The sequence below is a fragment of the Argiope bruennichi genome, chromosome 6 (assembly GCF_947563725.1).
Source record: "Argiope bruennichi chromosome 6, qqArgBrue1.1, whole genome shotgun sequence".
Classification (NCBI taxonomy): Eukaryota; Metazoa; Arthropoda; class Arachnida; order Araneae; family Araneidae; genus Argiope; species Argiope bruennichi.
The window spans coordinates 131,909,692-131,934,103 of NC_079156.1; the positions used below are offsets into that span (position 1 = coordinate 131,909,692).

The following is a 24,412-nucleotide window of genomic DNA, read 5'->3' on the forward strand; positions in this document are numbered from 1 at the left end:
ATGATACATTAAAGCCATGTTATGTTAATTTTAATTATGTTCTGTTTATTTTGTTCATTGGCTTTTTAATTATTGGTCAGTTCTAAACGTCATCGCGGTATTAACAAAACTTAAGCGTTCGGTTCATCTATTCTTTAAATTTTATAGTACTGCCAGTTCATTTTTTTATTCTCTAGTAAACTACACAGAAATTGAATAGAAACATTGTTCTTTAGTTTTCAACAATGCTAGAAAATTTCAGGATTAAGTGCTCAATGATACAATGAAATAAATAAGGAACTTCAGGGCAACAACGTAATCTCTTGTTGAAAATTAGGAGAAAAAAAATAATAATTTTGAAAAATTGCAAAAAAAATCAGAAAATATTCACATGACTATTAAATTGGTATTATAAAAGATGATTTTTTTTTAAATTTTGAAACAATGAAAAATTTATTTTTGAACAATAATATTTTCAAAAAATCATTTCCAAAAAACGCCACAATTCCATTTAATTTTTGATGAATTAAAAGTATAAATAATTTCTTTTAAATCCAAAGTATATATGTGAAAAATGTTGGTAGCTGTAAGTCAAACGGTCTGGCCAGCACAGCGAGAGCCAACACACACATACAGATACAGACATGCATCTTCATTAACAGCAAAAATATATAGATGGTGGGTGAACAACTGGTCACAGAAGGCGGGTAGCTTAATATAAAATTTGAGTATTTGAAGACTGTTATGCCCATCTCATTTAGATAGACATCAGAGGCTGAAAAAATCACTGGCATTTTTATTCTTGTACACTGTTTGTACAAAAAACTGTTTAGAATAATGAAGGTGAGTAAAGGTATAATATTTTTTTGGTTTACAAAATCTTTTTAATAAAAATAATGATATAATATTTTTTATATCTAGTATGCATATAAACTGCCGATAGTAAATATATTTTCTGTACAAATGAGGGAAAATAAACGTTGTAGATATGGTAAATATCGACATTACTATTACCTTCAAATTAAATATCAAATAATAGGACTAAGTACAGAGTGGCTGTAAAATAACTTTCTCTGTTTGGTGGCATTTGCAGTTAAAACGAATAAACGAAACGAAACCACATTTCATATACAGACCGTGGAAGGCATGGGAAGATGAATTCTGCAGAAAAAAAAGAATGAGTGTCAGAAGTTGCCGATAGGGCAGTTATGGATTAATTCAGGAAACTCATAGAAAATAATCCTTTATTCATCAACATTAAGGTCCCCTGGACGCCATGCAGCATTTCCAATATTCTAACCTTTCCTGTGCACGACATACAGGGTGTCCCAAAAAAAATGTATACACATTTTAGCAGCTAACTAAGTTATTTCTTCTTTCTTTACATACTGAACCCATTGAACCGAGTGGTGGCAGACAGATTTAAATTTGAAGAAAGGAAATTTATTCTAAAATGCTACTGGAAGTATGAAAATGCAGTAGAAGTGCTAAGACAATTTAAGAGGGAGTTTAACAAAGAACCACATACACGAGTTACCATCATTCGAATTAGAGATAAGTTTGAAGCTGATGGAACTGTTCAGGACGTCCATAAACCTGCAACAGTTGTTCAATTGAGGGAAAACATTGAACATGAATGTACGAATATTCCAAGGGAATAGTTCCATCATGTGTGCTATTCCATCGCTTCGCGTTGTCAGCAGTGTCTGGAGCAGAACGGACATCAGTTTGAGAACATGCGATAACAAGACAATAGAATGATATTTGTAGAATCTTTTACATGTTGAAAATTATTCGAATTATAATAAATCCCAAATTCACAATTATTTAAAGTGTGTATACATTTTTTGGGACACCCTGTATTGTATACAGTGTATGACGTTCTCCATTGCTACGTATAAACTGTCGGTTTCGATGTCCATAACAGCCTATCTTATGATCAGCACATAAGACACCTATGTTTGCTAAAGAGCAGCCACGGCATTACACTACCAATAAAGCATACTGCGGTAAGGTAGGGCTCATATTAAACACACATTAACAGTCAATCACGGATAACAATCAAGACATCAACAGTCAAGAACGAATTGCTAATAGATCGTTTGCTCTTCCCTTTTACACAAGGAATTCATGACGCTGCTGTCACGTACTCACTAGGAATTTAACATAATCTTTCTCGATATGCAAATTTCCTCGTTCTCACGTAACAGCAGAGCCAGTATTTCTCCTATCGGCACCTCTTGGTACTAATTTCTTTTCTGCGCAATTTATCTTCTTATGCTTTCCACAGTTTGTATAAGAAATGTGGTTTCACATCGTTCTTTCGTTTTAGTTGCAGATGCCTCCAAACAAGGAAAGTTATTTTATGTCCACTTGTATAAAGGCACCGCTAAAAGTGCAAATAAATTTAGTTCCCGCTACTGTTGTGTTGTCAGTAGCTCGCCTCCAAGAGGTTTCAAACTAATTTAGCACTTGTGGCATCATATTATCCAAATCTGCCAATGAATTTAATACTAAACAGGATTCATGCTTCTACTTCTGATGCTTTCTTTTCGCTGGTATGCTCGAATTTATTGACTCATAGACTCATCTAGACATTCAAACCCAAGAGAGATCGAAACCATCATTACTACAAAGTCTTAATGCTTCTTAAAAATATATGAATGATATTTTCCCACAAAATATAATTTTTCTCATATTTCTTTATTGAATTTACATCATTTCTATTTATAATTGTATATAAGATAACATGACCACAATTCTGATTTGGTATATGCGCTCAATGAAGTAGCTAAATACATTTGAATAATATTTGGCGGGCACAGAATAAACAAATGATTATTTTAAAAGTTCCATAATTTTACAAATAATGAAAATTAACAGTTCATTTGCAGTTTACAAGATATAGAACTATAAATGAATTAAGTTAGCTCTTTAAATATATTAAGGTTTCTTTGGAGGTAACAGTATGGCTATTTGGAACGAATCTCTTAATTTTCAATAGTAGTCAAATGACGAGGACAATACCTGAGCTGGCACACTCTTTTTTAAACTTCCACATTACAAAAATGGGAATGTCGTTTGAACAACGATGTCAGAATTAAGATAGAGCATTTTGTATACAGGACGGGTGTTGGAAGCATATTTAGAATCAAAAGCCCTTTGACTTCGAAGCCGCGCCTTATCACTAGACTCCAAAAATATAAATATAAGAACTTTCTGTAGTGAATAATACATTTTTAAAATAATTGAATTTTATGTGCATATAATAGATTTTAAGTGATTTTCCATAAATAAATAACATATAGCACCATCTTCAAAAATGACAAATTGTAACCTAACAAAATTGCAAAATAAACTTAGAACTGATGTTTTGAAGCATTCAGACAAACTAAATCAGAACATGTCTGTAATTCTCTACAAATAATTACTCATTTCTTTCTGGTGAACACCATTTTATTTTCGGACACATTTTTTGTGCCACTTCATGTAGACTGTTACAGATTAGGACACCTCTCACAGTTGGATGCCTCGTCTCCTCACAGAATCGTTCTTACACACGCTCTACGTTCTCATACAAAAAGGAATTAACAGAACTTTGTACTCGACAGATACGCCATCTATCGGCGTGAAGCTGTAACAATGTCATTAAAATAAAAACTGGATATTAAATAACAGGTTTTGTGCTAAATATAGTAAACTAGTAAAATATCAAAAGTGAAATGAAATAGAAAATACAATTTTTACACACATCAATACAGAGCTCGGAAAGATGAATCAAATCATTATTCCTTCAGAATCAGTGATTCTTTTTTACGTGATTGCAGAACATGCTTAGAATATCCTCAGACATAAATAGTTCTAAAAATTAACTTCAGATTTTGTCACCAATTATTTTTGTATTCAAGTATACAAAATTCTAAATTTTTTCTTGCAAAAGTAAAAAAAATGTGTTTTGGATCGTAGGAAAGATACTTTAGGTTCATCTGTCTCACAAACATTCACTATGGCCTTACAGTAATTGCTTACATAATTAATTCAATCTATTTGAATGGATTTACATGGAAGATTAAGCAAGGGGTGTTCAGTCCTGGAATTTTGATAAAAACAATTCCTTGACGTAAAAAATATTTTATCACATACAAAAAAAAAGTTCATTGTTTGGAAGAAAAACCAAATTAATTTGCTTTTATTCTGTTTTGTGATGTTCTGGAATAAAGGATCATTTGATCTTTAACGAAATTTATAGAATCCTGCGCATTAAGAACATATATTTCTGAATTAATATTGCACTGCATAAAAGTATTACTGATGTTTATTAAAGCACCAGAATCTGTAGCAATCTGAAGAACTTTAGTTTATTTGTTTGACTGAGAGCATTTCTTATTATTTGCAATAAACAACAAATATGCCATTTCAGTATGCAACTAATAGTTCACGTATTTGTCACCATCGCAGAAGAGTCACATTTCATTGATATTCAGGAAACTTATTAGCCTCCAGTTTCTACTGCTTCCTTGATCCCAAAGAATTGCGTTTCATTTTTGGAAGACAATATACTCTACTAAGCTACTTTGTGACAACGTTTTTATTCTTGAAAATGTGTCGTAGAGAACATATTTAAAACAATATAAATATTCATATTATTTTCCACTTATTGAAGAAGACAATATAATTTATGAGATCCTTTTGCAATAGTAGTGTAGTGCTCCAAAATTATTTATAATATTGACACGATGTACCAACAGAACAAAGTATTATACATTCCCTTCATTCTAACCCATTTTTAAAGAAAATCGAGTAAAATTATTGTTCACTTTTTGAAGAGGACAATATACACTGAAGAATAAAAAAAAAAAAACTGGTAAACAGTCGCATGCAAATAACGGAGGTATGCAACAAATCAACGTAACACGATGTGGTCGATAGTGTGTATATAAAACAACAGGCGTTTGTTGAGGCTATTACATCGATGCTTGCTGCAAAAATGGCATTCTATCAAGATTTAAGTGATTTTCGACAGGGACTAATTGCTGGCGTACGAGAGATGGACATAACCTTTCCAAAGTAGTGATGGAATTTGGATTTTCGTGCACGACCATTTGAAGGAGGTAACGCGAATATCAGGCTTCGGGTAAAACTTCACATCTCCGACAGCGGTGTTGCCGGAAAAATACCTTGACAGAACGGGATCATCGGCGGCTGAAAAGAATCGTTACACGAGTCAGACTTCCAACACTTCCTCAGATTGCCACGGATTTGAATGCAAGACCATCAACAGGGTATCATCATGGTACGCACTGTGCAACGTACCCTAATTGATATGGACTTTTGCAGCTGCAGACCAACTTGTGTCCCGTTGTTGACTCAGCGGCACAAAGTTCTGCGCTTCACCTGGGACTGTCACCATCACTGTCATTTAACTCTTAATAAATTGGAAAACACTGTCTGGTATGACGAGTCACGTTTCCAATTGTATCGGGCGGATCGGTGTGGAGAAAACCTCATTAATGCATGGATCCTTCATGCTTGACGGGAATTGTTCAAGCTGGTGCAGGCCCTATGATGGTGTGGGGCGTGTATACATTGGCATGAAATGGAACCGTAGATAGGTCAAGACATGACCATGACAAATCCACCGTACGTAAGATCCTTTCTGATCAACTGCATTCATTAATGTCCTATTCCGAGGTGCACTCTTCTGAATTTCGTTCCCTCTCTTGGCCACCCAACTCCACTGACATGAACATTATCTGGCACATCTGAGATGTTCCGCAATGTCCCAGATATGCTCCTCTTACATAGTACTTGTCTCCCCTTTTGTAGGAGATCTCCATCACCTAGCACTCCCACAGCTTTGTGTACTGCCCTGCAGGAATCATGGTGCGAACTGTCTCTACAATATCTTCATAAATTTGTTGAATCCATGCCACGCCGTGTTGCGGCACTTTTGAGTTCTCGTAGGGACTTTATAAGATATTAGATTGGGGTACCAGTTTTTCTAGCTCTTCAGTGTAATATCATTGAAGCCTATTTTAGTGATTATCGGCTGCTTGAAACTTTCAATACGATGAATAAATGTCCTAAAAGGCTGAAGTACAGATAAATTCATTTCAACCAGAGACATTTTTAAGATACAATACTAACATTAACAATATCACAGAACTTATTCGAAATGGTGATTGTGTCTTTTGATATCTTATGACAGAGATTTATCAGACAGGTACTGGTTTCTTCGACTTCATGCCCTTAGGCAGACAGTAGAACAGGTTGTCCCAGAAGTACTTGTCACCCCATGTTAGATATGTAGTACTCTTCAGATACATCTGAATCTCTTTAGGCAAATCTTTCTCTTTGGGGAGATCTCCCAGTTTGATGATGATGATCCTATGCACGTGGTCTTTTAAGGCCTGCACATGCGCGGTTTGGAATTCGAACATGCACCATTCGCTCTCGAGGAAATTCCTAGAACAAAACAAACAAATCATTATAAAACCGATTAGTTTATTTTTATTATTATTAAAATTTCAAAAAATTGAGCTGGATATTACGGTACACTCACTAGTATCTGGCCTAATGTCAGGAAAGGACAGTGCGGATAATAAAAAACATCCTGATAGACCGGTGTTCTTTGAACTCATTTCTTTATCCACCAATATCAGAAGACAGAGTTTTTTATACCAAAACTCACTATTATAATACGTATTTTCTTACTCCTTATCGAGTGAGTACTGAGTCCTCCATTTATCACAAGCCATGTAGAATGCGAACGCGAACTTGAAGCAGTTGCTGATAACCTTTCGAGTTAAAGTAGAAGCTATGTTTCTAGTAACGTTTCGAGTTAAAATTAAAATAGATGTTTATAAACTGCGTTTCGAAAATTTATTAGAGAAAAAGTTAAAGGGTATAAATGGTTCATATTTTAACCTAAATTCTGTAATCTTCATTTTGGTACAGTTGAAAAAACATTAGGCATACCATAAGAGAAATTTACGAATACTGTATGTATTGTGCAGTTATAATCAGGGACAGCGGCAACAACTGCGGTCCATTACACTCTGACGAAACCATGAACAAGGAGCAGAATACTGCTCTTTTCCTGTCAAAACACGCCCGCTACCAATGCTTTGGCAATTGTCGCCAATGCAATCCCTTGTCTTCCTCATTTAATTACGATAAAAGAAAATTAGGCCTGATAGTACGGAAGCCGGATAGTCGCGAATCGGATACTCGGAAATGTATTGTATTACTTTTTACTTTCTCGTGTTTGAAGAAATAATTGTAACAATTAAAATGTTCGATCTCGAGACTTTCATAAATCCGTTTTTGGAATTATTTTTCTGGCCAATCTGTTTTTGAACACGGTAACTCAAAAACATTACAAAGTGGATAGAGGAATTTTAATACTTTATTTTTATAGCAAAGCTGTAGATATATATTTACTTTTTTAACTAAATTCAGCATTTTTAAAGTATTTTTATTAGTGTTTGACGCTTCTAAACCCCAAATATTTTACTAAACTATAATATTTATAAAGACATTATAAAAAGTGTGTTTAAAAGAAACTTTTACAATTTCTAATTAAAGACTATTAATGGCCGTTATTAGCCTGATACAGTAGAACATATTCATGAAATACCTGGAAAGGACGAGAACCGTCCGTCTGGAGCTTTCCAAACATCTAACAATGTTATCTGCAATGAAATCTCCGGCACGGAAGTTCCTGTAATGAAGGCACAGCCGGATGTTCGGCATTTTTTCCTCGATCACTGAAAAAAAAAAATTAAAAAAATAATTTCTGATGAGTCTTAATTATTTTGGTCATTACGGCAACAAGGTGTTTCCTTTCCTTTCTCTTTTCTATTATTATCACGTGAGAACTTGATGTTATTCTGGTTTGGAGTTTTTCCAGCCACAAAATGCACGGGCGGAAAATTGGCGATTTATCACTTTTGAGGCATCACTTTTGGCTTTTTCACATTTGGCTACTAATCGCCAGCAAAAATTACAACTTGGCGCGAATCTGCACCACATATCCGATTGTCCTGTCTGGCCAATAAAGGACAGGGTCGTAAGAAATTATCGCCTGAAGAAGCAGAAAGAAGGAAACGGAAATCAACACTAAACAATGAAGGGAGGTATTGAAAGATGTTTATATTATAATGATAATTATATAGTTTTTTTAAAACTTTCTTCTTCAATTTTTCTAGCTGGCAAAAGAAGTTTTGAAGATCAAACGATTTTGAGATGAAAAAACGCCACCGCTTTTCTGAAAGTTGCGACAGCGCAATGCAATAATTACCAGCTTAAACCAAATTTCCGCAAAAAAAAAAAAAAAAAAAGTTTTGTGATAAAGTTTACGAGCTTGAACGATTTTGCGATGGAGGGAGAAAAAACATCGTTTTCTCAATATCGACGCATGCGTAATCTAATGGTCATATGATTGTGTCTAACCGATTTTAACTGATAAATGACTAAAAATAATTAAGGCAAATAATGACTTAAAAATAATAATGTTCTCACATGATAACTTTAAATTCGCGATAGCAGATTTCAATTTTTAAGGGTTGAGTTCGGGGGTTTGGGAGTTATATTTCCAGATTTGTAATTAAAATATAATTTGACAAAAAATGTGTTGACGATATTTTTTTATACATCTTCTCGCCTCTGTGAAGAAAGGAGCAGATGAGTGTCTTAGTAGGTTAAAAGTAAAGTCGGATAAATGTTGATGCGGTCTTGGCATCAAAATAATCACTTGCGTATAAAATATAAAAGTTTAGAAGCTAAACCGGAAGTTTTTGTAAGTATTGGAGAATGAGGTAGAAAAACCGTTCCCATGGTTTCTTCTAAGATAAAAATTACCCGTGAAGACAGATTTTACTGGATTAAAATTTAAATTACAATGTTACATAGCGAAATATTCCAAAGAGAAAAAACTGTTCTGTGACAATCATACCTTTAATGATATCTGGAATGACCAGATCCTGATCCTTAAAGCTGAAGGAGATAAAGGCATCGAACTGCTTGTCCTGGTCGATGTCCTGCTCTTTGACCCACGTCATTCCGTGAGCGTATAGCCAGACCTTTATGGGAGTCTTGTATCGAATCCACACAATCGTTATAGCAGAAGCCACCACAACGACAGCTAAAACATTATTTTATATGAATATAAATAATGCTATTAGTCACTGGTAATTCGATCACCAAAATACTGTGATGCTTAGTTGGGCACTGTACTGCTATTTAGAGCACTACTTGGCTAATAAGCGAATTCTAAAATGATTTTCAATCAAAGAAGCGCAGTCTATTTTGAAGACATATGGCCTAAATATTATAAGAAATACATGAATTCCCACTTAAATTTGACATCTTAATTTCAGAACAGTGGCACCTTTAGTCACGAAAGTGGTATCTAATTGCAGTGAAATATCTATCCACATGTGATAGAACCACTTACAACGTCACCTCGTGCTAAAATCTGGTATTATTATTTCCCTTCGAAACTGGTATAAGATAATGGGGAAGAGATAATTGCATTATGGTAAAGCGTTGTCGAGTTAATGCAAAAAGACATTTTCAGCACGACAAAGCTAATAATAAAACATTCAAAATGTCCATTTGTTTTTCGTGATTGACGAAATGAAATGGTAAATCTTTTCCCATAGTTAAGCTGTAATTATTGTGAATTTATAAAAGCATTACATACTTCCTGCAACAGAATAAGAAAGTTCATAACGTCGACAGAAAGGCAGATTTTCCTTCATACACGCATGATATATTAATAATAACGAATATAAGTCGAATTTAAATTTTATGTAAAAACAAGTAGTTGCAGCAACGAAAGACTGAACTCAACTTTATATCATAGAAATTAAGTAGAGAAATTTCCCATTTACCTTTTTGACTTATGGCACTTTACAAGTCCTCAGACAGTTATCTTTCAGTGATTGAAGCCGAGAGAGCGTCTCTTGGTTTTCTAGTAGTGCCAACTAGGGCCCAGAGTACGACTTAGTTACTTCATGCGTCACATTCGCTTGCGCAACCCTTTTTACAGAAGTGCACTTTCACACAGAACACTAAAGAAGAACGGCCATGCTCTAACCGAAACTCGAACCCGGGACTCCTGTATCATTGGAAAAACGCTCTACCTTTATTCCAGGATGCCGGTCACTCACCGTTTCAGTATATTTTAATTAATTCCCAAAATGTCATTCTGTTTGAAACTATACGACAGGATTATTCAGAGATAGAAGTCATTGGCAAGCAGTTGGTTCATTGGGAGTATTGATTGCGAAAAATTCCGATTGAATTTTATGCATAACTTTAAAGCAATATTTAAATTCAAATTTTTATTTTGAAGTTTGCTAACGGAATATTACTCTAACTATAAAATTCTAACTTTACTAAATTCGAATGGCATGATCTTGCCATACATTACAATTTACAGAATTTCAAGATGGGTTTACAATCGGCCAGTTATAAAAAGACCAGTAAGTAAGCAGAAAGGGACTGATTTATGTTTGTCAAATTTCATAAGATAAACTCAGGCATTCCACGCTTGGCTGAAGATTGCCTTTTTGGCATCTCTGAATTTTTCTTTTGCACTGCGTATCGTATTAAAATGATGGATATTTATACATAAAAACATAGTAAGGAAAAAAATAAGGTCAGCTTACCTAAATTTGGAAAACTGTAGAAAAAGATGGCAAATAAAGTGAAAAATAAACACAACTTCACATCAGAAAGAAGAAACAGTAAAAAATGTCGGAATTAATCTATGATAAGTGATCAATTTTTTCACGACAAAAATAACGCCAAATTCTACAAACGCATGCGCAGTAAGAAAAAATACAATACAGCGGCATATTGTTGTCCCATCAGGGCAAGTACTTGCTATAGTCCGAACAGCATTTTTCAGCTTTTCTACGCATGCGCTGCCTACAGGCCTTCTTAGAACTTCACGCTAAGTAAAATTTGTAAAAACAATTTGAATGCAAATATTGGAATGTTTCGCTTACCAAGTATGCCGAGGACAGCTGAGACGTAAGTTTCGACGTCCGTTGGACAGAGTTCTATGTCTGACAGAGTCCAGATGGCTCGGTTGGCCAGTCTGGGTGAATCTTGCTCATCAGGGCCACATCGAGTTTCATTGATGTCTGGAATCTACATACAAAAAGTTATTATATCAAGAACCAGGTAAAGACATTCAAAAAAATTGTGAAGTTCATACCCATTTCCACAGATGTTCTGCTCATTCATTTCTAAAAACACGAGACTCATACTCTGTTAAATGTTTTCTTTAACAGCGTTCCTAATTTAACTTTTTACTCTTCAGATTTTACCAATTTTCTGTTGCCAGTTTGCTTGTTCGCAAAACTGGCAAAGCTCAGAACTGGTCATACTTATTTTACACATAATCATGTATTGAAAGAGGAATTATCACCTATGCATTCTTCATGCAACACCTTTTTAACAATAAAATATATTCTGACTGAATAATTTTAGAATAAAACATTTTAATCATGCACAACTTAAGGCGGCAGACTAATTGGCAGATACAAGAGGAAAAAAAAATTTTTCTTTTATTATTGATATTGGTTGACTAATCTTATTTGATTAAATTTGTCCTTTAACTTTGTTGTTTTATTATTTTTTAATCTTTTAATAATAAAATAGAGATAAGGATATTAAAAATACCATGAGTTTGGAGCAGATTGGTCAGGTCTGGCTTTGCGCCAAAAACAACAACAACAACAAATAATTAATCAATCATGCTCATTCATACTCACTCATATTCTTTCAAGAACTTTTATTCTAATGCCATGTAATTCTTACTCTTGCTCAGCCCTCAAAATAGGCATCTTTAGTTCTATTTCCTTCCCACTTATTCCCTTATTTCAGGAAATTCAAAATTTTGAACCATTAAATTGCTTTTCTTAGGCTTTGTTCCCAAAATCTCGACTTTATGCACCGGTTTACTCATACTCATTCAACTCTTCCATGAAATTGCTTTTGCTAGGCTTTCTATCCAAAATGTAGAGTTACTGTACCTGTTAACTCATACTCATTGATATAGAAAAAGTTGTTGAAAGACAATAGATAAAGTGGTAGACTTGTCATAGGTGAGAAAAGGGTTAAGATATGATATTTCTGGGATATCCCAGGTTGGTAAAGCAAGAGCAATAGTATTATGAATCTGCAGATTTAAAATATTTGCATCAGCAAAAGTCCTTTTTATCCTTTCATGAAAAGGTAGGATATTAGAAGGACGTGCATTATATAATCGTCCCAGGGCAATGGGTAAATTCACTCTATGAACAGGGTGATTGATAGAAGATTCAATACGGAAAAAATATAGTTCAGATAATTTTTTTCTTCTCAGATAAAGTGTAAGTTGATGACAGATCACATTCAAGCTATGAACTGGTGATGTACGAAAGGCTCCAGAACATATACGCAAAGCACTGTTGTGTACTCTTTCTAAATTTCGGAGAACACTAGAACGAGCTGTACCATATATTTCGCATCCATAATCGATTCTCGACAGAATAACAGACTGATAGATACGAAGTAAATATGTTCGATCTGCCCCCCCCCATTTTGTAGTCGAGAGAACTTTTAGGATGTTGAGAATGTTTTCACACCTCTTTCGCAGATGAAGAACATTCGGAAGGAAAGTGTTTCCGGTCAAAAATGACTCCTAAGAAACCTATCTCCTCAACGACTGGAATATCAACACCTCGAATTCGTATCAAGGGATCAGGGTGGGGACTCCGTTTCCGATAAAAGTGTACACAACGGCTTTTTTCAGGGGAGAACGTGAGTCCATTCTCATCACATCATGAGATGAGTTTCTTAACAGCCCTCTGAAGTTGTCGCTCTAATAAAACCATATTAGACCCCTGGCAGGAGACTTGTAGATCATCCACATAAAGTATTCCACAAACAGATGATGGTAAAACATGAAGAATTTTTCTTATATGGAGAATAAAATGGGTGACACTCAAAAAACTTTTCCAAAATGTGGAGTTCAAGCACCGATTAACTCATACTCATTCAACTCATTCCAATGAATTGTCTTTGCTAGGATTTCTTTCCAAAAAGTAGAGTTCATGCACCAGTTAACTCATACTCATTCACCTCATTTATACTCATTCCATTAAATTGCTTTTACTAGGCATTTTTCTCAAAATGTAGAGTTCGTGCACCGGTAAACTCATACTCATACAATCACTCTCTACTATATAGCTCTTGTGTCTTAAATTTCTTACTTATTCACTCATTTCTAAAATATAGGGCTAAACGTGCCACAGTGTATTGATATTTAATCCATAAAATTCGATTATAGCGTTTGTTAATTTTAGGAGCAGTACTATCTTGTATTATAATTGAAAAAGATATGTAGTAAACAATTTTTATATGCGTATTCGATTGCAATTATTTTATAATTTACGAAACCTGATACATTTTATAACAAGTGTCAATCAATTTCTTTGAAAAAATTAATTCATCTTCAAATTAAGAATAAATATTCAATTACAAGTTCGCCGTCCGAGTTGAAGCGCTTCCCTTTCAGATGTTTTTTCAGAACCATTAACTCCGATGTGTACTGGGAGACACTCCGAAGACTACGGAGGTCCATCAAGAACAAAAGACGGGGCTACTCACGGAGGATGTGGTTCTACTCCATGATAAAGCGCGTCCACATATCTCCAGAGTCACACACGCGGAACTGGGCAATTCATGTGAGAGCATCATGTGTAATACCGGTATTCACAAGTTTAAATATTGGTTTTTCGGTATTTACTAGAAATTTTTAAAATTGTCTCCACTATATATTCAGGGATCGACAACATAGCAAAATAGTATACGTTTTTGTTTTTATGTCTCCCTAACGGGCGAAATTAATTAATTAATTAATTGCTTAAATTTAAATTAACGAAACATGGATTATCCCTGAAAGAAGAAATTGTATCCATAATGACTGATGGAGCAACAGTTATGAAAAAAAAGTTGATTGATGCAAATCAGCAATTGTGCTATGCTCATGGAATTCAGTTAGAAATAATAGATGTATTATACCTAAAAATAAAGAACAGAAGAATCCAAATACTGTGGATATAGAAACTTCGGATTCCAACTTTGAAGAGAGTGAGAGTGATATTGACAATGAAGATAAATAACAATATAATTGTTGAAGAAGTCATTGCTAATGATCATGAAATATTAACCCATCAAGAATTGCTTCCTATAATTTATAAAGTTCGAAAAATTGTTAAGATATTTAAACGTTCCTCTATAAAAGATGACATATTATTAAAATACAGTGAAACATTAACTGAATATTAAACAGAATACATTAACATACAAAATACATTAACTGAAAATAACACAGAATATATGTTAATATTAGATTTTAAAACACGTTGGCACCGTCTACTCCGAACAGCACACATCACTATCTGAAAATTATATATTACATTCAAAAATCGCACAGAAGAAAGGCATATCGAAATAGAAAATGTCTTATGGTATTTACATAATTATAATGATTTTAAAAAGGAAAAAGAAGAAAAGAAAATAACCAATTCAAATCTGATTAAGTTTATAGTAAATTTTCTAAAAATTTTTTACTCACAAACCTATCCACATTCAAAAGAATTCTGTTCAGTTTTCGAAGATTATGATGACACTAATGTCGATAGTGAAAAGGAATTGTCTTTTGAACAAAAATTAGAATTAGCGATAAATAAGAAAATTTCAACGAACCAAAATACAATACAGAAATCAGCTATATCCAAAACCATCCGACGAGAAATCGATTAATTTGAAGATGAGGGATTTAGAGGTAAATACTTGGAAAAAGTATATTGCGCTTTGATAACAGTACCACTAACTATCGTAGGTGCCGGAAGATAGCTAGTATTTTTTGCACAAAATTACTTTTCAGGTTTAATGACAGTACAATCGATGCATTATGTTTTTTAAGATCACATTTCAAAAATTTGTATTAGTACCACAGACTGAATAGTGATATTTACAATTTTTGTGACTTAAATAAATAAGTTGTTCCTTTACTTTTTTGTGATTCTTTATATACTGTTATAATTTATAAGTTACAAATTATTTTTTGTGATATTTACCCTTTCTAATAAAACTGGCAAATGAAACAAAGAAACACCTGTGTTTTCTTTCTTTTTCTAAAATTTCTAATACCGGTATTAAAACCGGTATCCCTGTATTAAGATTTGAAAAATACCGAATACCGGCATTGTAATTTTGGTCCGGTATTGCAATCCCTACTTACTATATGCTTGTCATGTAGTATCAGGATTCATACTGCCTTACTCAATGTTTGTCATGAAATATTTAACTATTTGTTGGCTTACCATAAACTTGCCATTGAGTAAGTAGCATATTATCATATATATATGAACCCTCTTTTTACTATTTCCTCGCACTTGAAGATAAAGTCTTGTACTCATAAAAAAAAATCGAAGTTTTAAAGAATTTCTATTTTATGTATATAGCAGAATCCGAAAAATACATTTTTGGAATATGTCTGTTTGTCTGTGACAAACACAACTGAAAACCACTTTTAACAAAACGGATGAAATTTGGTATATGGTCATTCAACCAAATGTGCCCGGTTACTGATTAACGAAAAATAATCTAGATAAAGTGTAAAACAATCGTTAATCAAATACATATTCAAAATAACGAGAAATCAGTTGGAAGACAAAAACAACTGAGAACAGCAAGTTTGTAGCGATTCACTGTGTTTTACAAGCATCAAGTAGATATAAAGATCTGTTGCGCTATACTTGCTATTGTGTATACCTGGTTACAATTTGTAATGCTGCCATTCGAGTGACTTGATTGTTATGTCATTTCGAAATTGCATTCCATTAAGTATATGTTGTATTATTTATTTGGATATCCCTTCTTTTATTTAACTCCCACACAAAGCGTTATTTACGTTTTTGACTTCATGTCCTCTTGAAAAATGACTTGTTTGTAAATGCCTTACATACTTTTAAAGTTTTTGAACAATCGTCTAATATAGCTTGCATATCACAAAAAATCGAAGCATACCATTTTAATTTGCACAAACCGAATATAAATTAACAAAATACAGGGCGATTATAAATGAATATCCCAATTTTGCATAGCTATTAAAAGAAAACAAAACAAAGTATAACGTTGTTGTTTATCAGAAATTACAAACAACTATTGAAAATTTAAATCTGGCACAGTTACAGTAGTTCATTATAATAATTTCCAAATATATAAATGATAAAAAGGCGATGTGAGAATTCATCGCATGGTCTTTCAGCATCTCTGATGTGATGCTTTGAAAGCCTGCAGATATAAATGTCTTATCAACATCATTTGGTTGGGGAACGAACAAACACCTGCTGTTAAATGTAACTCCAGAAACAAAAATCAAGTATTGCCATGCATACTTGTGGGATAAGTTATCAACATATACTGCTACGATATCCTTTGTATTTATGGATCAGCTCACAGTGAACTCTTATAACTCACATAACACTTTTAACAATTATCTTTGATTTTCGATGAACAATAAAGCTTACTTTGTCTCTTTTGTTTTTTTCTTCTTAACAGACCTGCGAAGTAGGGATATTCATTTATAAATGTCCTGTATTAAATAACAGATCATCAGAGTACTCACCAAGGTGGAGTGGGTCTCAATCCAGATTTTGAAGACAGAGGTACCGCAATCGCAGGTCCAAGGATTATTTGACAGCGTCACTCTTCTCAGCTCCTGCAGGGAGTTCAGCAAAGAGATGGGAGGCTGACGAAAGAGGTTGTGGGCCAGGCGGAGGTGTTTCGTACCTTCGGGAAGACGAGCGTCTTCCACCGACATCAGGTAATTGTGCGTAAAATCCAAACCCTTGACTTCGTCTTGGATGACGAAGGGGAGACTTTCAGAAAAGAAAGCATTCTCATCCGTGTTCCGTGGCAGAAAGATCGTGAGAGATGTTGAGTTCTGGAAATGAAACAATGCCATGTCAATAGCATGAATAGACAAGATGTATGGTTGTGAAACAAGGAGTTAAGGAATCGTATGGCTGAGGTATATCAAATGGTGGAAGGCAAAAGATATTTAATTCAACTAGCAAATTGTGTCTTAACTAGTATGATCCAAAAACTGGTAAACTGATGATGTAAATTTTAGCAACAACTTTATCGCTGAGATCTGACAAGTTGTAAGAGGTTTTTCTTCAAATAAAGTACAGACTTCGATCCCTTTCCTTCGAAAATTCTTCCAAAACCACTTATTTCCATCTACTGGAACTAGGAAAACAAAATTCCACTTCAAGCGATATCTAGCTACTCAGAGGGTACTTATCCTAGAAGATTCGCAATTCATCTTTATCGCGAAGTCTTAACTAGAATCTGAGACTAATGGACTTGGATATTGACGCTAAACCATGTCCGCAGATTGGAAATTCATTAGTAATCAATTAACGAATTGTTCGAATGAACGATTCGAACAATCCTTGAAGGATTCCGAATGGTTCATTAATTGACCTTCTGTTTAGAATAGATTTTTGGAAAAATTCAGTTATTTTTCTAAGAATTACAAAAATTAATAAAACATTATTACTAATTATAATTTTCTTATTACAATCTTATTAACTCAATAAATGGCGCTGAGAACCTTCAATTATTCCTTATGATGATGATGCATTGTGACCAAGCGTGGTAGGCGTATGCAGGTTTAAACGCGAGAAAATTAAATTTAGTTTAATGAGGTGCGTTTACACTGACAGGTTTACTTTCTTCACACAATATTTTGGAGTTTTATTTTCAATTTGTATAAGCTTTGCTTTCATATTATAATGATTTTTTTTTGGTTTTATGTTTTATTGTCTTTTTTTGTTGTTTGGTTTTGAGCAATCTTGCTGTGCTCTTACTTAGATTTAAAAATTTTGAAATAATTGTGTTTGTTATTATGCAATTTATTCTCTTTAATTTTGTGATACTAATTTTATCTCCAAAACCACAATTTCATGGGTTTTTAGGATCACGAGGGATCAATGTTTTTGGACGAAAGTCAGACACCTCACAGAAAAAAAAAACTGGTTTGAATCCTTACCTGAGTGTGACACTTGAGAAGATCTTCAAGCCGGATTAATCGAATCTTTCTTTTAGGTTCTTTTTGCATTAAATTTAATGTTCTAATTTAATTTGGTTAAGTTCATTTCTAATTTAGTGATAGCAGCATTAGTGCCCACTAAATACAATGTACCGGGTGTTTCAAAAATGACCGGTATATTTCAAAAATCAATAAAAGTAAACTGGAAGCGATAAAAATACACCGTTTGTTGCAATATACTTGGGACAATAGTAAATTTTCAGGCATACAAACTTGCGAAATTAGTTACAATTTTCAACAACAGATGGCGTTGCAATCTGGAGAAAATCTAAACTACGATATTTTCCAAATATCCACCATGCGCAGCAATAACATGGCGTAGTCTCAGAATGAAATGAGCAGAAGCCCGTGTAAACGTCTCAGGTGGGATGGCTTCACATGCAGAACAGACGCATTGCTTCAGTTGTTCAATTGTTTCTGGATTGTGGCGGTTCACTTGATCTTTCAAGTGTCCCCACAGAAAGAAGTTGCAGGGGTTCATGTGTGGCGAATAGAGAGGCCAATCCATGCCGCTTCCTGTATGTGTGGAATAGTCAAAGCAATCATACGATCATCGAAATGTTCGTTCAGGAAATTAAAGACGTTGACCGTACGATGTGGCCGGGCACCATCTTGCATAAACCACGAGGTGTTCGAAGTGTCCTCTAAGGCATTTTGTACAGCCACAAGTTCACGAAGAATGTCCATATAGCGTGGTGCTGTAATCATTGCGGATCTGAGAAATGGGCCAATGAGTCCTTTGGTAGAAATGGCGGTCCAAGTCATTACTTTTTTCTGATGCAGGAACTTTGGGACTGCAACATGTGTTTTTCAGTTCCAAATATGCGCCAGTTCTGTTTATTGACGAAGCCGTCCAGGTAAAAATAAGCTTCGTCAATAAATCAAATGTTGCCCAAATGGATATCGCCGTCATCAATCCTTTGCACCATATCGTTAGCGAATATCTCTCGTGCATTGATGGAAGCAGCGCTGAAAGGTTGCTGATTTTGAGTTTTGTATAGACGATACGTGGACGTTGGTTTTATTTGGACCGCAGCTGCAACACGGCGAATGGAAACCCGAGGCCGCTGTTGGATCACCTGTTGCACAAGCTGAGCATTGCCCTCTGTGGTTGCCGCGGTTGCCCTATCTTTCCAGCACGTTCATCCTTCACGTTCCCAGTCCGTTGAAATTTTTCAAACAGATTGTATCGCTTTTCAGCTCTTTGGTTACATTAAACTTTCGTTGAAAACTTCGTCTTGTTGCAACAACACTGTATTCTACGCGGTGGAATTCAAACACCAGAAAAATCTTCTGCTCTAAGGAATAAACCATTTTTTCAAAACAAACTTGCAATCTGTGAACAGCACACGCTTAAAGCAGAAAGACGACTTACAGAATGGCGAACTCAGACTGCGTTTTCTTCTATATCTTTCAAATCGCCTGCAACACCATCTGTTGTTGTAAATTGTAACTAATTTCGCAAGCTTGTATGCCTGAAAATTTACTGTTGTCCCAAGCATATTACAACAAAAGGTGTATTTCTACCGCTGTCCGTTTAGTTTTTATTGATTTTTGAAATATACCGGTCATTTTTGAAACACCCGGTATCATTTATTCTTTCGGTTCAGCAAAAAAGTGAATTTCCTAATGATAAGTGTTTGAGTGAGTTTTTAAAGTGAATTTCATAATGATTGCTTTCGGATTGACAGTTTCTTAATCTTACTATTAAGTAATACTGCTGCAATAAAGTAACCCAACACAATTTGGTATTTAATTAGAGAAAATTCTTCTCCTCCCTTTTATAGAGGATGATACATAATTCGAAAACAACATGAAAAATCAATAATCATCAATGAAATAAAACCATTTTTTATTGTAAATTCAATATCAATTGGTACTACAATTTACGACTCAAATCATTGGGTAATATTTTATTTGTCGTAACTATGTATTGAATGTAGTGAGTCAACAGTCAGAATGGGTAAAATTCCTGTTATTCACGTTGTATTGTTTCCCAACATATGAAAATCGTTTCTTTGGAAAATTACCAATTGTAAATGCTTTACTGATAAGGGAATTGTTAGAAATTATATTTATGGATGCACAAAGTACGGATGAATACGAGAAAAATTCGTTTCAAACAGTTGTAGAACTATAGAAAATTTGGCAGAAGACAAGAAAAATTTGGATCAGTAACACTACAAATAATTTGTTCTTGTTTAATAATACTTAGGTAATAGTTCTCTTCTGTATTATAATACTTACTTTACTGTAATTTTGAGCAGATTTATGTTTGTCTAAATGTCGCATATCAATTTTATGCATGCTCCTTTTTCTAAATAGTAGTAGTATTTTAAATTACCTTTTATTTATACTATTACTTTATTCTTTACTCATATGGTATGTTTTTTATTCTAAACTAAACTCAGTGGCACGACAGCCCATGTGGGCCAAGGCCTACTGTTCCCATATCAGCGTTCTTGACCGAGGGCCGTGGGGTGCAAGGCATATGTCCCGTTTAGGTGGTCAGCATAAAGAGGAACCCCCAATGTTTAGTTCACAAGCATGCTTGGTTTTCAATTTATCGAGGCACTGAAAGGATGAAAGGCTAAGTCAACCTTTCCCAGCCCGAGGATCGAACTTCGAACCTGCGAATTGAGAGAGCGAAGAGCTTCCATGACGCCCAAGGGCTTCATTTTCTATTTTTCATTTACTAATATTTTACTCTTTTAGCTTAGCTTGTACTTTTATTGCCATTCATATTTTTAATCACAAATCTCGTAATGTACCGGTAAAATTTCATCATGAAAATATTGCCATTCAAAAAGTAAAAACTAAGCAAGTCAACAAGAAAGGTTGATCTGCATAAAAGTTCGCATATAAACGATGCGAGCTCCCCCTTTTTCAAATTTCCGGAGAGATTAAACAGTGAGCGACACTAGAAACACTTACGTGCTCTGGCGTGGTAAAGTTAGCAGCAGCAAAAAGCGGTGGCAATTCTGTGAGACCAATGTTGCTGCAATCTACAAAAATATAGTGGTTGTCCTCATTGTTCTTGCAAAAGCATCTACAACCGTCAGGACATCGAGCTGGGGTGCCCGGACGTTTGTCAATGGATGCCCTCGGAGTGGTATCGTTTGGAGGAATGCAGAGTGATACGTCCGTCTTCAATTTCTTCGTAGAATTCAGATGCCGAAGGAAAGGCAAAAGCTGACAGTCGCACCATAACGGATTGCCTACAAAGTAAAAAATATATATATTTCTGTCATTGTTCAGAAATTCTGGCTACTAAATCAGGCGGTTGAAATTAATTGAACTTCAAAAGGACCAACGGTTGTAATGTAATAAAGTATGGCAAGCAATATTTAGTCGATAAAAATTACAAAAATATGTAAGAAACACATATGCCAAAATTTTAATTATAGTAAATGATATTAGGCCATTAACAGACAATTTACAAAACTATTTAAATTAATTTCCATCTGAATCGAATAATGAATGGCGTTTTTTAAGTGGATAAAAACCATGACCTCAACTAAGTGACGTATTTGAATATATGACATTTTCTCATAAGCTATAAAGTTTCTTTTATTTTTCGATTCATTATATTTTTTCATTTTTCAGTTGTTAATACTCCGCTTTCAGAATGATAAACACATCACAAAGTGTTTCAAAACTATGTTAAAATTGCCTTTTCAAACCTACAATCATGTAAATGTGTGTCTAAATGTTTTAACAATTACACCATTCTTTACATACAATTTATTAACCAGAAAATAAAAAGCTGGCTTTACGGAAAGCTATTAATAATCCGGCATTCTATCCATCCGGTTCGTCTGATCCGAAGTCTTCATTGGAAGCAGAAGGGGATGTTAAATGAAAACAAGTCAATTCTTCAGAACCTTTAAATATCTAGCGATGCCAAGGAATATTTTGATGCGTTCATTCAATGCGTTTCATTTGATGCGTTCATTCAATGCGTTTCATTTGATGCGTTCATTCAATGCGTTTCATTTGATGCGTTTCTTTTACGTCTCCATTTACATCCTCATTAATTCCAGATTTTTAACATACAACTAGGGGGATCCGCCCCCTTCTCGCTTATTCCCGCCAACCCCCAGGAAATGCTAATGCAGCTCCTCTCTGATCGCTTTGTGATCCAAGCTCGCTTCGCTCGCTCGCCATCTACTAAACCACTTCAGTCTAGCAACAGATATATTCAGATTCAATTTATTCCACAATAGGACAAAACAATGAAAGAAATAAAAAATGTAAAGCAGAAATAACTCTCGCAAAAATCACCTGCATCAAAGTTCTTTGCAAACACAAACAACCTTTCATTTAAATAACTGTGTACATCCACCAACGAAACAATTTTTTAAAAAATTGAGCTTTTCTCACACTTTTTCAAATTTGAGAACTATATCATAGAAATAGAATTAAAAAATTAATATATACAAAAAGAAAAAAAAATTTAAAAAAATTAAAAAACTGTGCTTTTCTCACAATTGTTCAAATTTGGAAGGTATACTACAGAAACAGAATAAAAATTTGATATTTACAAAAAAAAAAAAAAAAAAATAATTGGAAAGCAGTTATATTCAAATTTAGTCCATTCCAAAATAAGATAAAACAATGAAAGAAATAAAAAATATAAGGCAAAAAATACACTCAAAAATTGAAACTTAGAAAAATTATTCGTTAAAACAAATAACTTCTCATTTGAAACTACATAAATCCACCACAGGAACAAATTCAAAACATTGTGCTTTCCTCACAATTTTTCAAATTTGGGAACTATACCATAGAAATAGAATTAAAAAAAAATCACTATTTGCAAAAACTTTAGGGAAATAGTGTTTTGAAGCGTGAACAATCAACGGCAGAAAACAGAAAAAGACATATTAGTGAAGAGAATATGTCCTGAAATATGTTGGCAATTAGAAATTGCAACCTGGAATCATGATACATTTCTCGCTTTTTAAAATGGATAACCTTGTGCAAATATTCAAAACTTTTTTGCCAACAAAATATTGTATGTAGTCTGTTTTGAATGACATGCTGCCCATAGAATTTAGAAATTAAAATCTTTACACCAGTCAGAAATCATTTATTTAAAACTTCTTGGTATACTCAATTTAAAATTGTCCTATTTGATGCTGCACTAGTCACAGAGACAAAGGATTTAATACGTGAGAAGCCCACATATTATTGTCTTGATTAAAAACAGGATTATTTAGCATGGAACAAATTTTTTCACAGGTTTGTCCTTGTGCTTTATTAATTATCATATTACAAGCCAAATGAATTGGAAACTACTTTCGTTTAATTTTAAATGTTATGTTACTGTCAGAACGTATAAGAGGTATCCGTAGTATAAAATGCGTTTCATCATTTGCAGAACTAATGCATTTTGCCGCTATAATATTACGTTGCAATTAGGTTACAATGAAGCAAGTTCCTTTGAACAAATCTTTGGTTGAAGCTACATTTAGCAATAACATAATAATACATCCTGGCTTTAAACGCAATTTATATGGTGGCTTTCTTGTAGGTGTTAAAGAATTAAGAAATTCTACAGGAAATATTAGTGTGTCACTAACTGTTTTATCAACAGCTTCATAAGTAAATGTTTCCCCAGGCAAACATGTCAATACTTGATTATTTATTTCAAAGGAAGCATCATTAGTAACAGTTAGAATAGCTCTCCCTTTTAGTTCTTGGAGCATAACTATGCTGAAATTTAAATCCCCGTATAGTTGTTTGACAGGATTTTGTTCTGAAGGATAACAAGCATCTGGAAGCATAACAGTATTTCCGCTCTTTCCTTCACCAACTTCGCTCCGTACTCAAAAAATGTTTAACCCTATCTCGTTCGTTACGACTGGATCTTCTGATGAACGAATCTTGAGCATTTCGACGATTTCTTTTTAAAATCGATACGGCACGACTTAAACTTATCGTAAAAAATTTTGTCCGTTTTTTTGACCGTTAATTTTTTATTTAAAAAATTTTCTGACCGCGTTTTAATAGCGTTCGCTTGAAATCTTATCAAACCACGTGTTGATGTTCTTGCGCGAGATCGAAGTGTTGACAAACGGCGATTAACAAATTCGCCCTGATTTTGCGAACACGTAAGCGTTTTATATGTATAGATATTCAGATTCCAGGAGGAAGGGATTGCAAGCCGAAATAGTAAGCTGACAAATACGAATATTATTCTAGTTAATCCAAAATGCCATTTTGGCTTTAATATTAACGTTA

General features: G+C 34.1%; 1 protein-coding gene across 1 annotated transcript in view; it reads right to left on the reverse strand.

The window, feature by feature from the left end:
• Positions 1-2,714: 2,714 nt before the first annotated feature.
• The window catches only part of LOC129971568 (protein toll-like), a 42,548-nt gene continuing 20,850 nt past the window's right edge, over positions 2,715-24,412 (reverse strand). Inside the window, exons 7-12 of the mRNA XM_056085458.1 lie at positions 21,101-21,384; positions 16,676-16,993; positions 10,998-11,142; positions 8,936-9,124; positions 7,619-7,748; positions 2,715-6,444 (exon numbers count right to left, since the gene is read on the reverse strand). Of these exons, the coding sequence (XP_055941433.1) occupies positions 6,195-6,444; positions 7,619-7,748; positions 8,936-9,124; positions 10,998-11,142; positions 16,676-16,993; positions 21,101-21,384 (1,316 nt within the window). The 3' untranslated portion in view covers positions 2,715-6,194. The remainder of the gene's footprint in view (positions 6,445-7,618; positions 7,749-8,935; positions 9,125-10,997; positions 11,143-16,675; positions 16,994-21,100; positions 21,385-24,412) is intronic.